The sequence below is a fragment of the Taurulus bubalis genome, assembly GCF_910589615.1.
Source record: "Taurulus bubalis genome assembly, chromosome: 16".
NCBI lineage: Eukaryota > Metazoa > Chordata > Actinopteri > Perciformes > Cottidae > Taurulus > Taurulus bubalis.
The window spans coordinates 12,775,560-12,788,163 of NC_136604.1; the positions used below are offsets into that span (position 1 = coordinate 12,775,560).

The 12,604-nt window shown below is 40.5% G+C and overlaps 1 protein-coding gene across 2 annotated transcripts in view; it reads right to left on the minus strand.

Moving 5' to 3' along the window:
* elmo1 (engulfment and cell motility 1 (ced-12 homolog, C. elegans)) overlaps positions 1-10,668 on the minus strand; it is a gene marked incomplete at its 5' end in the record, with an annotated part of 68,162 nt that extends 57,494 nt beyond the window's left edge. For both annotated transcript variants that reach the window (XM_079231998.1, XM_079231997.1), the window contains 6 exons: positions 550-585; positions 3,548-3,717; positions 3,855-3,905; positions 4,012-4,084; positions 4,253-4,293; positions 10,591-10,668. In XM_079231998.1, coding sequence (XP_079088124.1) covers positions 550-585; positions 3,548-3,717; positions 3,855-3,905; positions 4,012-4,084; positions 4,253-4,293; positions 10,591-10,668 — 449 coding nt within the window. The remainder of the gene's footprint in view (positions 1-549; positions 586-3,547; positions 3,718-3,854; positions 3,906-4,011; positions 4,085-4,252; positions 4,294-10,590) is intronic.
* Positions 10,669-12,604: the final 1,936 nt, after the last annotated feature.

Genomic DNA, 12,604 nt, shown 5'->3' on the forward strand with positions numbered 1-12,604 from the left:
TACACAATGCTACATGAAATCGTAACATTAGAGGATAGCTTAGAGAGAATGGAAACCTTGTCGATGGGTGAAGTTCCTGTGGCGATAGAGGCTACTGGCTAATAATGCTGAAGAGAAAGTAAGAAAAGTAGCTGAAAAGCCCCTCAGTGAGCACACAGATAATCACCCTGAGCAGCACCGTGTGTAAAGAACACCAAGATTTAGTTCAGGACGACTTGTACCAAAAGTACATGCAACTGCACTGAACCGTTAATTAAAAACAGCAATTCACAATTTATTTTATTTCATTTCATTAGGTTGTTAGAAATAAATCTTGGCTTTCTTTCAGTCTGTGTCGAAGAATTAGGAAGTTGTTTGAGTCTGTTGCCCAAAACCACATGCAAAAAAAATAAATGAGACAGTGATTTAGAAATGGAAGCCTGGAAGTGGCTGTGTTATACATATATAATTTCCCATAAGGCACTGGGGCTCTTAATCATGCAGACTCGGCCAGCAGGTTAGGAAGAGCACAGAACCAATGACATTACCCAGCTGGGGGGCGGGGCTTACCAGGGCTTCATTATCTTCTGTAGTTTCTGATAGCGTCTGCAAAGATTTAAGAAACTTTGGTGTCACAGTTGAGAAACAAACAACCAGACCTTCTAGCCAGCACAGAGCCGGGAACAGTACACATCACAACCTGCCGTCCAGATAATGCGGAAACATCCCTAAGGGGCCCAAGCAAATCTATTACACATCATACAAATGTTTTCTGGTTGTATAAATTCAGACACAAGCAAACTGAAATTAAATGTCAACATGTCATTGAACATAAACTTTCTTACACTGACCTTTAGTGAATATGCCTAACAAGTAATGCTACTCGGACGTTAAACGCATGCCAAGCAGAAACGAAAAAGTAGTTTGCTGCCAACCTTCACTGTCACACAGCAAGCTTTGGTAGAGATGTACAGTAATGATCAAACACTTTCATTTCACAGACATAAATAAGTATTATAAATAAAATACTGCAGCAATTAAGTTACACACAAATGTGGACACCATTGGATTAACAAAGAAAAGAAAATTATTAAGAAAACAGTTGTGTCTGAATCCGTGTCCCTGTTACTCTGGACGATCCACAGCACTCACTGCTTTCATTGGGCTACTTCCTCAGTAGAAATGAGTTTCAATGAAAATGCTTGATAAACAGTAGCAAGGACATATTTTCAGGAAACTGGGGCTTTTGTCATGAATTTTCTTAACACAATTGCATTTCCCTCACATTTTACAGCAGAAATCTCTGAAGCTATGCAAATTCAACAACAGCTGTGAGGAAACGTTTTTTTTTTTGGTGGGGTGAACTTTAAAACAACAATTAAAATCCCCATCCCATTCATTACATTTCCCATCCCTTGTGGATGTAATAACACCTCTTATTGTGCTGGTTGAGGTTGCACTGTACATTCTGAAGACCTTCCGAGTCAAAGCTGTTCCATGTTTTAGTCAGCAGAGGGCAACGTCTGCCTTGTGTCGCTTGTGTGGGCAGCAGCAGCAGCAGCCTGCCAACTTATTTCCACATGAATACAGTACAACATCTCTGGAAGAAGCTTTAGATCACAGCACCGCTCTGCCCTCTTGAGTCTCCGGCACTGAGCCTCTTGAATAATTACAGTACGCCAAGTTGGTTGGCAGGCACACTAATGAGTGTGTGTGTGTGTGTTTGTGTTTGTGTGTGTTTCAGACACTGATACCTATCTGTGTTTCATAAGCTTCTTCTGTTGAGATGGAAATACAGCCGAGCCACTTGCGCGCTCTCTCTCTCTCTCACACACACACGACAGCCACTCTCAAACTCTCCAGTGATGAATAACTGATGTGATGGTAATCAACATAAAAACACATTTAATGAAAGAGCCAGAAGCAGAGTGGAGTCAACATCAGTGCTGCTGTGATGGCTCCCAGCAGTAAGATTGAACAAGGGTCAAATATTTGCTAATTTGAACATTATACACAAAAAGGAGAAGAGGCTTGAATGATTTCCTGTCAAACAGTAGAAGTGAGTGTAATGCCCGAGGCGCTGCAGTCTCATACACAGAAATAGGAGATCATTAAGTGGTTTCTGCTGAAGAGCAGGCATTCAACATCTGACCGGAGTTTGACCCTTAATGTACAGACGGTACAAAACAATCCAGTGCATGAAAGGAGAAATCATTCAGTTTAAGAAAATGTTGCTCAATTAAAGGAATCTATGGTTTCAACAACAACAATGGTTTCAAATGCTTTGCAGAGTTCCCCGCTAGTGTTGATCAGTGTGTGCTTGTGTCTCCTTATGCAAGCAAATAATTTCTATCCATCTCGTCTCTCGCAAGGTACAAAGGGATGTATAATGAGAGATGCATGAGGCAGAAAACAACAGCTTCCCAGACGGTTGGCTGCTGCTGCACCGTATTTCTGCTTGTGTGCATGTATGTGCGCACGTTTGCACTCCTACTGTAACTTTTCTCCGAGTTATTGCTCTGACCGGAGCCTTGCACTCACACCATGCAACCGTAGCAAACACACACACACACACACACACACACACACACACACACACACACACACACACACACACACACACACACACACACACACACACACACACACACACACACACACACACAGGCTGAGAAATTCCTCCTCAGCAAAAAATATTCTCGCTTTAACCTTCAGTTGAGACGCTCTCCAGAGCCCTCCACTGCCATCGCGCACACACACGGTGAGTTGTTGGATCTGCTGAACAGTCAGAGATCAGTGCAGAGCTGTCTTCTCCTCCTCTGTGTGTAATGTCACTATCATGGTCAGTAAAGGCAAAGGGGAGCCCCATGGCATGTTCTTCACAAGCCTGTTCTGCCTTTTTCAGCGTCTTGACGACACCTTTAGAGTGTGTAACGGTATTACGACCCGGCTGTGGCTTCTGTAGCTACGCTGGACGTAGCTGACCTCCTCAAAAATGTAACAGTGCAACCACAGAGATATTACATGGAGACAGAAATAATTGTGATTGAGGTTGGGCTCCTTGTGTTTTTGTCCGACAACTTTCTAATACCGGTAGTTTTTGTTGAAAGGGAAGAGCCTCTTTTCAAACAATTTGAAGAGAGGTTCTGCGATTTTCCATCAAATCAATTCCCAAACCAAAAGCAACTACAGAGGGCTAGATGCTGCAAAAGATGACTTGAGCAGGTCAGTCAGCTGCGTTGAACGTAACCAATCAGAATGCACAGTGCAACTCTCAAAAACAAACAAAAACTTGATTCTCACCGACTTCAGATTTGTGTAAAACTCCACCTGATAACTAAGAGCGAGACATTCATTGCTAAAAACCACAATTTACTTTCATCAGGTTACATTTAAACAATCATGAGCTCAGTATAGGAAACCACTGGAAAGCTATATTCCTCTTATCTACTACTGCTCCTTGGCCACTCTAATACATTCCTCACACAGAGAGTAAAGAGAAATTAAAGGAGTGCACTGGAACGGAGAAATGTAAACCAACAAAAGAGAAGGTCGGACATTGACTTACTCTGTCCCACTCTCCACCATCAGAGTGAGCAAGGAGATGCCGTCCAGGTTGATGAACTCTTGGGCGAAGGTGATGTCCCTCGACGCGTTGGCCAGGTCCTTCAGAGACTCCAGCTTGGCATCCATGCTAGATGACTGGATACGTTCATGGAGCTGGACTGCAGTCTGGTACTAAAAGTGCAAAAATATAAAAGGTAAATAATAAATAACAAATGCCATGGGATAATACAAATAAGTGAGTTTCCTCTACACAATGATCAGGGTTCTTATGTAGTCAAAAGGACATTTTGCAAAGAAATAAAACTCACAGGAGAGGTGGTCAAGCGCAGGATTGATCCATTCTTAATGTCGTTGCGATTCTGTGGAGATTTACAAAAATAAAAGCAAAAGTTAGTGAGGATTTCTTTCTTCTTTTTTTGTTACCTTGCATACTGCTGCCTGGAGTTGAACAACTGATAACCAAACCTTTTCTGTGATGTAGAAATTTGTGGCATCAGCAATTTGCAGAGCAAAGTTTTCATGGTTCCCCAAAGACCACCTAAAATCCATTGGATGGAGAGAAGAAAACATTGCATAATTGGTATTACAGGGGAGAACATCTTGTGTAAAATACAGCTAATATAATTTAATGGCGATAAAGAGAGAGAAGGCTTTTGCAAGAAGACCTAAGAGAATCATTTTCCCATCAAAAAGCCAATGCACTTACCCCTCACACACTTCTTTAATGATGGCTGAAAGAGGCTTTTTCTGTGGAGAAAGGCAAAACTACATTTAGACCACAGTCCTACCCAGCTTCCCTAAAATAGTAGTCAACTCAGATTTAGCTGCAATTACTTTATATAACAGGACTGATACAAGAGAGGTTGTTGTACAGGAACTACAAGAGAGGCTGTTCTACTGTATTTACTGACCATGTCTGCTGCGTCATTTCTTTTAATATTATTAGATATGAAACTGCTTCCAGATCAGCAGCTGTGATGTTCTGGTCCACAGGGGTGGAAAGCAATTAAGTAGCTTTACTCAAGTACTGTTCTACAATAAGTTTAAGTTAGAGGTCCTTCTTTGCTCATCTATACTACACAGGAAATACTGCACTTTTTACTTCATTGTACTGATTTGGCAGATATAGTTGCAGGTTACATACAACACATATGATCAGTAAGTGTTTTATTGAATAAACTGTGGTAAGGCTGGTAACTGTTTAAACATGTTCAATAACTTTGGTAATATGATTATCAAGTTTTGGTGGAAAAAATAAATAATTCTCAATGCCTTGATGCTCTTTTGGTTTGACCACGATCTTTGACCACGATTTTCATGTTATCGACTTATGGTGCGATTTATGGAGATCACCAAGATCATTTTTTGCTCGATATTGCCCGTTGTTGACTGGTTTTGTTACATATTGTCACCAACATTGTGTTGCCAGAGTAAACAGCAGGGTATCCCCCTTCCAAAACCGATGTCTGAAAAAACTAAAATAATGAAAAGTTAATTGCTCTATTAACATGGGGGACTTGCAATATTATGCTATTATATTATCTATGGGACAATATATCATGCAAGTAAAGTAGCGACTGTGACCTACTTTAAATTGCATTATGGGAGATCTGTACTTAAGACTAAACCCCTCTAATTCTGACCATTGTGTGTGTGTTTTTTGTATTATTCTGTAATCTGTGAGTCTTCCAATTTTACAAAGCAGCAATGTTCCATCTCTGGAGCAACTTTTCACATAGTACAGCTACTTTTACTCAAGTAAAATATCTGAAGACCTAGTATCACAGCCCTGTTTAGATTTATGTCTTATCCAGTTAATGTTTGGAGCCAAGAGTGTTTAAAGGATGGTTAAGGCTCTCATATCCATACACAGAGGCACAAGTTAAAACTATGAATACTAACATACACACACAGTAATTACGTGAGCTTCTCTTTACAGTCACAATGATTGTGTTGTTGCTTCACAGGGGATTACCCTGAGCAACGAGAGAGACTGCTTCAAAGAGCAAAAGCTGTAGTGATGAAGATTTACAGCGAGAAGATAATGGTGACAGGATGATGGGCATACAGTCGATGACAGGGAAACAAAGGCAGAGAGGTGACAGAGGAAGAGAGTGGGCTTTTATGTGAACAGAAGATAAAAAAAAGAGAAATAGGCAAACTGAATAAGATGAAAACAGCAGCAAACACAGGAAGGAGGAGAGTGGATGATAATAGTGAGAGAGAGCAGCAGAGTGGTTGTTGAACAGAGAGAAAGAGGGATTGGAGGAAAATGACAAGCAAGCAAAGTGCATATGGAGGGATGAGGCGACAAATATAAGGGGTGTGTGTGTGTGTGTGTGTGTGTGTGTGTGTGTGTGTGTGTGTGTGTGTGTGTGTGTGTGTGTGTGTGTGTGTGTGTGTGTGTGTGTGTGTGTGTGTGTGTGTGTGTGTGTGTGTGTGTGTGTGTGTGTGTGTGTGTGCATAATGCCAGGCAGTATTAGCTTAATATCTGCCCGCTCGCCACTGCCGTCATCCTCAGGCTCTCTGGGACCTACAGTACGCTGAACAAAGTACTCTATACTACTATCTGTGGGTTTCAAAAAGCAATTTCAGGACATTTGTAATGCTAGCTGGAACTGAATTTTAGATGGGAAAAAAATGTTTTTGACAAATGTGCAAGAATATGAAAACGACTTGATTAATCTCGGGTTTATACAGCAAATGTTTGATATTTCTGAGTTCTACTGGAGCTTTTTAAATGAGCAAATCATTAATATGCTCAATCACCAAAGAAATAGTAACGGTTTGCAATATTTCTGAAGACATTAAACCACTTGTGCATTGCTTGGAGCAATTTCTTCTCTCATACATGATCAAAGCATTTTCCAGTTTTTAAAATTGTATTATTAATAACCTAATATATTTAAATGAGTCGCTATTTAAATAACATGAAAGGTATTAATATATTACCACATGTGGAAAACCTTTTTGAACTTGTAAGTCTTTAAATGTCTAACTTCTAATTACCGGTGTAAATCTTAGATCTTTTGCATTCTCCACCAATAAATGACATCAGATATTTGAGCTAAATTTGTGCATTCAAATGTGTTTTTCTTTCGTTAGAAATGGTAGAGCGTTTTTAAATGTGTTTGTCTCTTTTGAGATGGCCCCTTACTTCTGAATTGTGCCTCAATGAAGATTGAGATTACTTGACATAAATTTAAATGATTAACATGATCATAAACAGCCTTTTTAGTACATCATTAATTTGGACTGGTTTGATTACATTTAAATCTAAAAATTATCTTAATTGATTTAGTTATTCCTTGAACAACTCTTTTCTCCTCTTCTTATGACCTCCATCTGCTCCTTTTATCGTATTACTCTGGAGGTAAACGCATATTTCTTTTGCCTGCTCATCGTGCACCTTGTGTGAAAAACGTGAAAAGCAAAGCTATAGCCTACAGTATATTGAAACATAGATTATAATACATCTGATATTCTATAGCTCCTGTTATCTGATATTCTCCTTTCTAACTGGGAAGATAGCAGATACACTTCATATCTTTCTTTCCAAGGTCATTCAGTTACACAAGTAAACTTCACCTGCTAGTATCTATGAATTATGGCAGCATCCTCTGCACATTCATTACAGACATTTTAAACCATTGTTACACACAAGGGTACATTTTGTTGCATCTTTTTCTGCTTCTTAAACATTTAAATGTTGCTGCTATTCCAGAGTAATTATGTGCGCACTAAAATGTTCCCACAGAGGAAATAAAAAAACTAAATTAATTCATTCTTATTTTCGGTTTCTTACACATTCTGTCCCCGTCTGATTTACTGCCACATCCAACTGCAGCAAGAACACAACTTATTTGTTTCAGATGATTAGCCTTTGCACTATAGTTATATCAACAATTGGACAATTTATTCACCAGCTGAAGACTTCTTCATACATTTGCAATCTATGACGCCATATAAAAAAAATATATATATATATTTTATATAAATTTAATGAAGACACACACTAATACATGCTAAAACATGGCATGGACAAGAATTTCCGAAGTGGTAATCTTTATAATCTAATGTACAATTGAGAAGTATGTACATACATAAATACATTGATTTACTTTTGATTTACTTTTCATTTCTCAGCCGTGACTATTGTTTTGATCCACTCAATACTCTCAATATCGGCTGCAATGACAAAGCTTTGATAAACCCACCGTATTCTACCTGTACAGCAAAAAACAGCAGATCGAAAAAGTCTGTGACAAGCTGGTAAACGAAGTGTTAACATGGAGCAGCTCAACAGCTGGTATTTCCCTCAGGAGTTGGTGGAGAACAAAACAGAGCTACAAAGACAGTGAAGATTGGACTTGTATATTCATCTGATGGCCATAGACACAATTGTGAATGCATGATAAAGTTGCTCTTTAACAGATAGATATGTAAATAAGCAACTGCTTACCAACAAGTTTGCCATATGAGCTCAAAAGGTGATTGAATGTCCGTATTGCGTCAACGCTTCCCCGAGTGGCAAAACAAATCAGTTAATGCCGGTTTAGAGAAGCATTGTTTTTGTCAGCGGACTTTGTCAGTCAGGAAAAAGATGTTTCTTTAACCAACAACACCGTTTTAGGTTTATACTGCCTCACACCACAGTGTATTGAGTATTTAGTTTGTCTTAAATTCTCCTGCTTTTCTCCAAAACTTATTTCCTCCCCGCAGACACAAACACCTTGTACTCTCCCTGTTCTCCACCACATTGCTGGTGAACAAAAACAATATTACAATAGTCTGCACTTGTAGCAATTCCCCAGCGCTTCAACACAAATGTCGGACTTTTGTGCCTTTGGGGCATTAAAAGGTATTTGGAGAGATACTGAAATCACATTGTAAAGCGCATGCACGCACGCACACGCACAGTTGTAACCATGTAAAATAAAATGTGCATCTATCCACACACACACTTTCTGAGAGTCTCAAGACAGCACGAGCAGATGAAGCCCACTCCCCATCGCATGACTCAGACGGCCATATGCTGCTGCAGGGCCTATTGTACAGAGGAGATGCAGAGGGAGGTGGAGGAGGTGGGGGCTGATGGTGGAGGAGGCAACGCACAAGTATTACAGTTGCAACAAAAGATGGGGAGGAGGAGGGAGAGGGGGTACGAAAAGGAGAGAAGGCAAAGGAGGACAAGGAGGAGGATGCAACAGATAGGAGGAACAAGAGAAAGATGACAGTGAGAGATAAAAGAATTAGAGAAAAGCGGAAGGAAGGAGAGGAGGAGAGGTGGCCGCGTAAGGACGAAAGGAAGACCAAACTGGAGATGAAGACGTTCAACAATTCAGACTAAGAACGGGTCATTAAAAACTACATCCCTAAATCTACACTTGAGGGCCTTACGGTCCGCATGGCAAACCCAGAAGCACATGTACTCCGAAGTTCAACGTTTCATTCAGTGGTTAGGCCATTGAGACGGGAAATCGTGGCTCCAGCTGCCACGGTGACTCACAGCTTGTACAATCATTAGCCCATCTGTGAGTCACACAGAGAACGGGCCATTTTACACACTGTATGTGTAATCAAACAACGCAACAGTAAACATGTACCCCCATATGAGGTTTTGTTTGGGCTAATTATTTCATTTGTTTTCGCTGTTTGTTAGACGCTGATGATCTCACGGTGCGGCCTTTACCTGAGGATTCATATTTGAGCTGTTTGTTGGCGCTCATGCTCTCAACGCCACCGATCAGGCAATCAGCATCATGATTAGTTTCATCAAAAATGTCACTGGTATTGCTGAAAATGTTAAAGTCCACCATTTTGACCGTGATTTCCAGCAACCACATTATGAAAATCTGTGGGCTGTGGGGGCGGGGGGGTATTTATTTTATTAAATCCCGTATCAAATGTATTTCAAATTCTGATCTAGGTTCAGCTTTTAAATAATAATTAACAAAAGTTATAAAGAAAACAAAAATAAAAGCTTCAATTTAGACACTAAAACTCAACAGTTTAATGGCTAAAATTAGATGAAAACCTAAAGACATGAACTGGTGATTCAATTTGTATCACTACATATGTTATTGACATGTATAGCCTACTTACTTTTACAACTTGTATATTTTGCACTGCTTGCTTTAAATGCTGGAGAAAATGAATCAAAACTATTTTGTTTATGAAACTAACATCAATTTCATATCCATAAAAGATTCACACAGAGATTTCCCTGAAGTTGGTTCAACGAAATCATTCCACTAATAAAAAAGAAGAAATCCCCACTGTGTGTGTGTCTGTTCGAACCGCACAAAACACACCTGCAGTTGTCCAGCAGTGTAACAGGGTAGTGTGCCTTTTCACTCACAAATGATCTCTGCCTGAGTGCCGACAGCAACTAGCCAACAGCCCAAAAAGTTCATTTTAGCAATTACAGAATTAACATTAATAAGCCATAGCTGCCAAAAAGAGTAGCTTAAGATGACAAGCCTGCTATCTGGATGTTTTGTACATTGTCCTTCTATATGAGATTGTTTAGCCTCCGAGCTAAATGTGTATGTGCACGGCCCCCAGGCTGTAGTAAACACTCATGATCACTCTCACACTCACACACATATATATCCTAAATGTATGGTGTAATATTAAGGCCATTAATTACAGAGCCTCAACCATCACATTCAATGTAATGTCTTCATAGTTATGTCAAAGCCGCTGCGTTGCCTGTTAGACCTCTTTAATTAAGGCACATCCTATTGGTAATTAGCATAATTGTTAGGAACAAACAAAGATGGATTCCGCCCTGATCACATCTGCCTCCCCCTTCCAGACACACACACACACACACACATTTTAACTATCATAATTGTATCCACAACAGCGGATTACAGAACAAATACTGTGTTCAGACATAACGTGCACCTTGTTCAAGGGGAGTGTCACACAGACAGAACGTCTGCTCGGTTTGGTCTTCTAAATGTAGGTCTCTGTGGATTTAACGGACAGCGACGTGTGCTGATAAGTTGTTTTGTGGTTTCGCTCTACATGACCTACCTGGTCTATCTCCATGAGCTTGGGGAAGGCCCCCGGCCACTCAATGGCCACCTTGACGAGGTCTGCCGGCGGCGGCATGGCTGGGTGTTGGGGGTCTGCGGCCTCACCCCTCTGTCACTCCTTCTGGTGGCAGCTCATCCACACCTGCAGGAGTGAAGGAGAGGGTGGAAAAAGAGATGAAGGAAGACAGAGGTGGATGGCAATGACAAGAGGGGGGAAAGAGATCACAAGCACATTAGTCAAGAACTTAGTTTAGTTATACAAGCTGTTTGCTTGCATTATTCTCCTATAAGGTTATGGAGCAAGGTCAAGGAGGGCATTGCTCAGGCTGCACATCAGCAACGGGTAAATGTACAACTCAAAGCAACCACTTCATGCAACATTTAAAGGTTCAGAGGAAATGAGTCAATTGACCTATTACACCAATTTTCAAAAAGTTTAAAACACAGGCTCCTTATATTACCATCGCCATCTGAGGTCAGGCTCCCCAGCTGCAATGTATAAGGGTCTAATCAGGGCTCGTATAGCAACCACACATGCATTACCTGCCATCCCCTCGTCATCAGCACACAACTAGAACACACTCCCCTGTCTATGCAAATTTCCTATAAATACCAGCTAAAATCAAATACAGTTTATCATCCAACACCGATTTATACAAACTAAAGAAGACAAACTGAGTTTTTTTTTTTTCTTCAAGCGGTACCCTATTTAATTTTCAGTTGTTGACTGACACACTGACACACACACACACACACACACACACACACACACACACACAGACACAGACACACACACACACACACACACACACACACACACACACACACACACACACACACACACACACACACACAGGACAGCTTAATTCAAATCAAAGTTTAACTGCTAATAAGGTCACAGCAGGTGAGTGAATAGAAAAGTTACATTGTTCTTTTTAATAGATCTACTCTGTTTCACCGAGGCCTCTGTTCAGTCATTTAAAAACACAGCAGAAAGACACACACCACCCTCCTGACTAAATTATGTGACTCCGTTTAGATAATTCCACAGGAATAAAAGGTGCAAGCGTCCCTGCAGTTTGAGAGATAAAGCAGCTCTGTGATGATGCAGCACTTTAGCCACAATAGCCAGTAAGCATGCAGGAAAGAAGCAGCTTTAAAAGCAGCTTAGTACAGAGATTCTTCTTCTGCTTATCGGAGTATTCCTCCAATTCAACACATGAAGGTCAGCACAAACCAGCTTGTGAAAACATGCGTGTAATGCATTCTGTGGCCAGACCAATATATCTTTGCATATTAGCATATTGCAGATATCAGGCGATATGCAACAAGAAATCTCAGTATAGACATGCAAAATATGGGTTTTAAGTAATTTAGAAACGGTCACATCATTTGACACCAGAGAGCACGGACAACTATACAATGTCTAGCTCAGTACATTTAGTAATAGTCCAATTTAAGGGATCTTTATCAAAAAGGTTAATTGTATGTCCTACAAATATTGGCAGATATATTGCAATCTTTATAAATTCTCAAATATAAACATTGGTGTCAGTCTCATAAAGCCAGTATCTGTCATGCTAAAGTTTGGAGACAACACCACAGAGTGTGGCGTGCGAAAGATGTGGGTGTTTATCAGGCCGGGAGAGTCGTTTTAATTCATCATTTTCCTGGCTTTCATGTATGTCTGTCTGTCCGCCCCCCCCTTATGCTGCAATATCAAATCAGTAAGGAGTAGAGATGCCAGGGAAATTAAAAACAGGAGGCAAAGGAATTGGGCGGAGAGTGGCCAAGGAGGGACAGATCGTACGGCGAGTTAAGAGTGTATGTTGGACATTCACCATCCACTCAGCCACACGTACTAAGAGACACACGAAATAAAGACTGGCATGTCTTCCACTAGTCAAAACGCAACTGAAAACACAAACAGACTCTGAATCTGTACTTGGTTCATATGCATAAAAACAAGCACATCAATACTCACTCCTCTGTCATGCGAATACACACACACA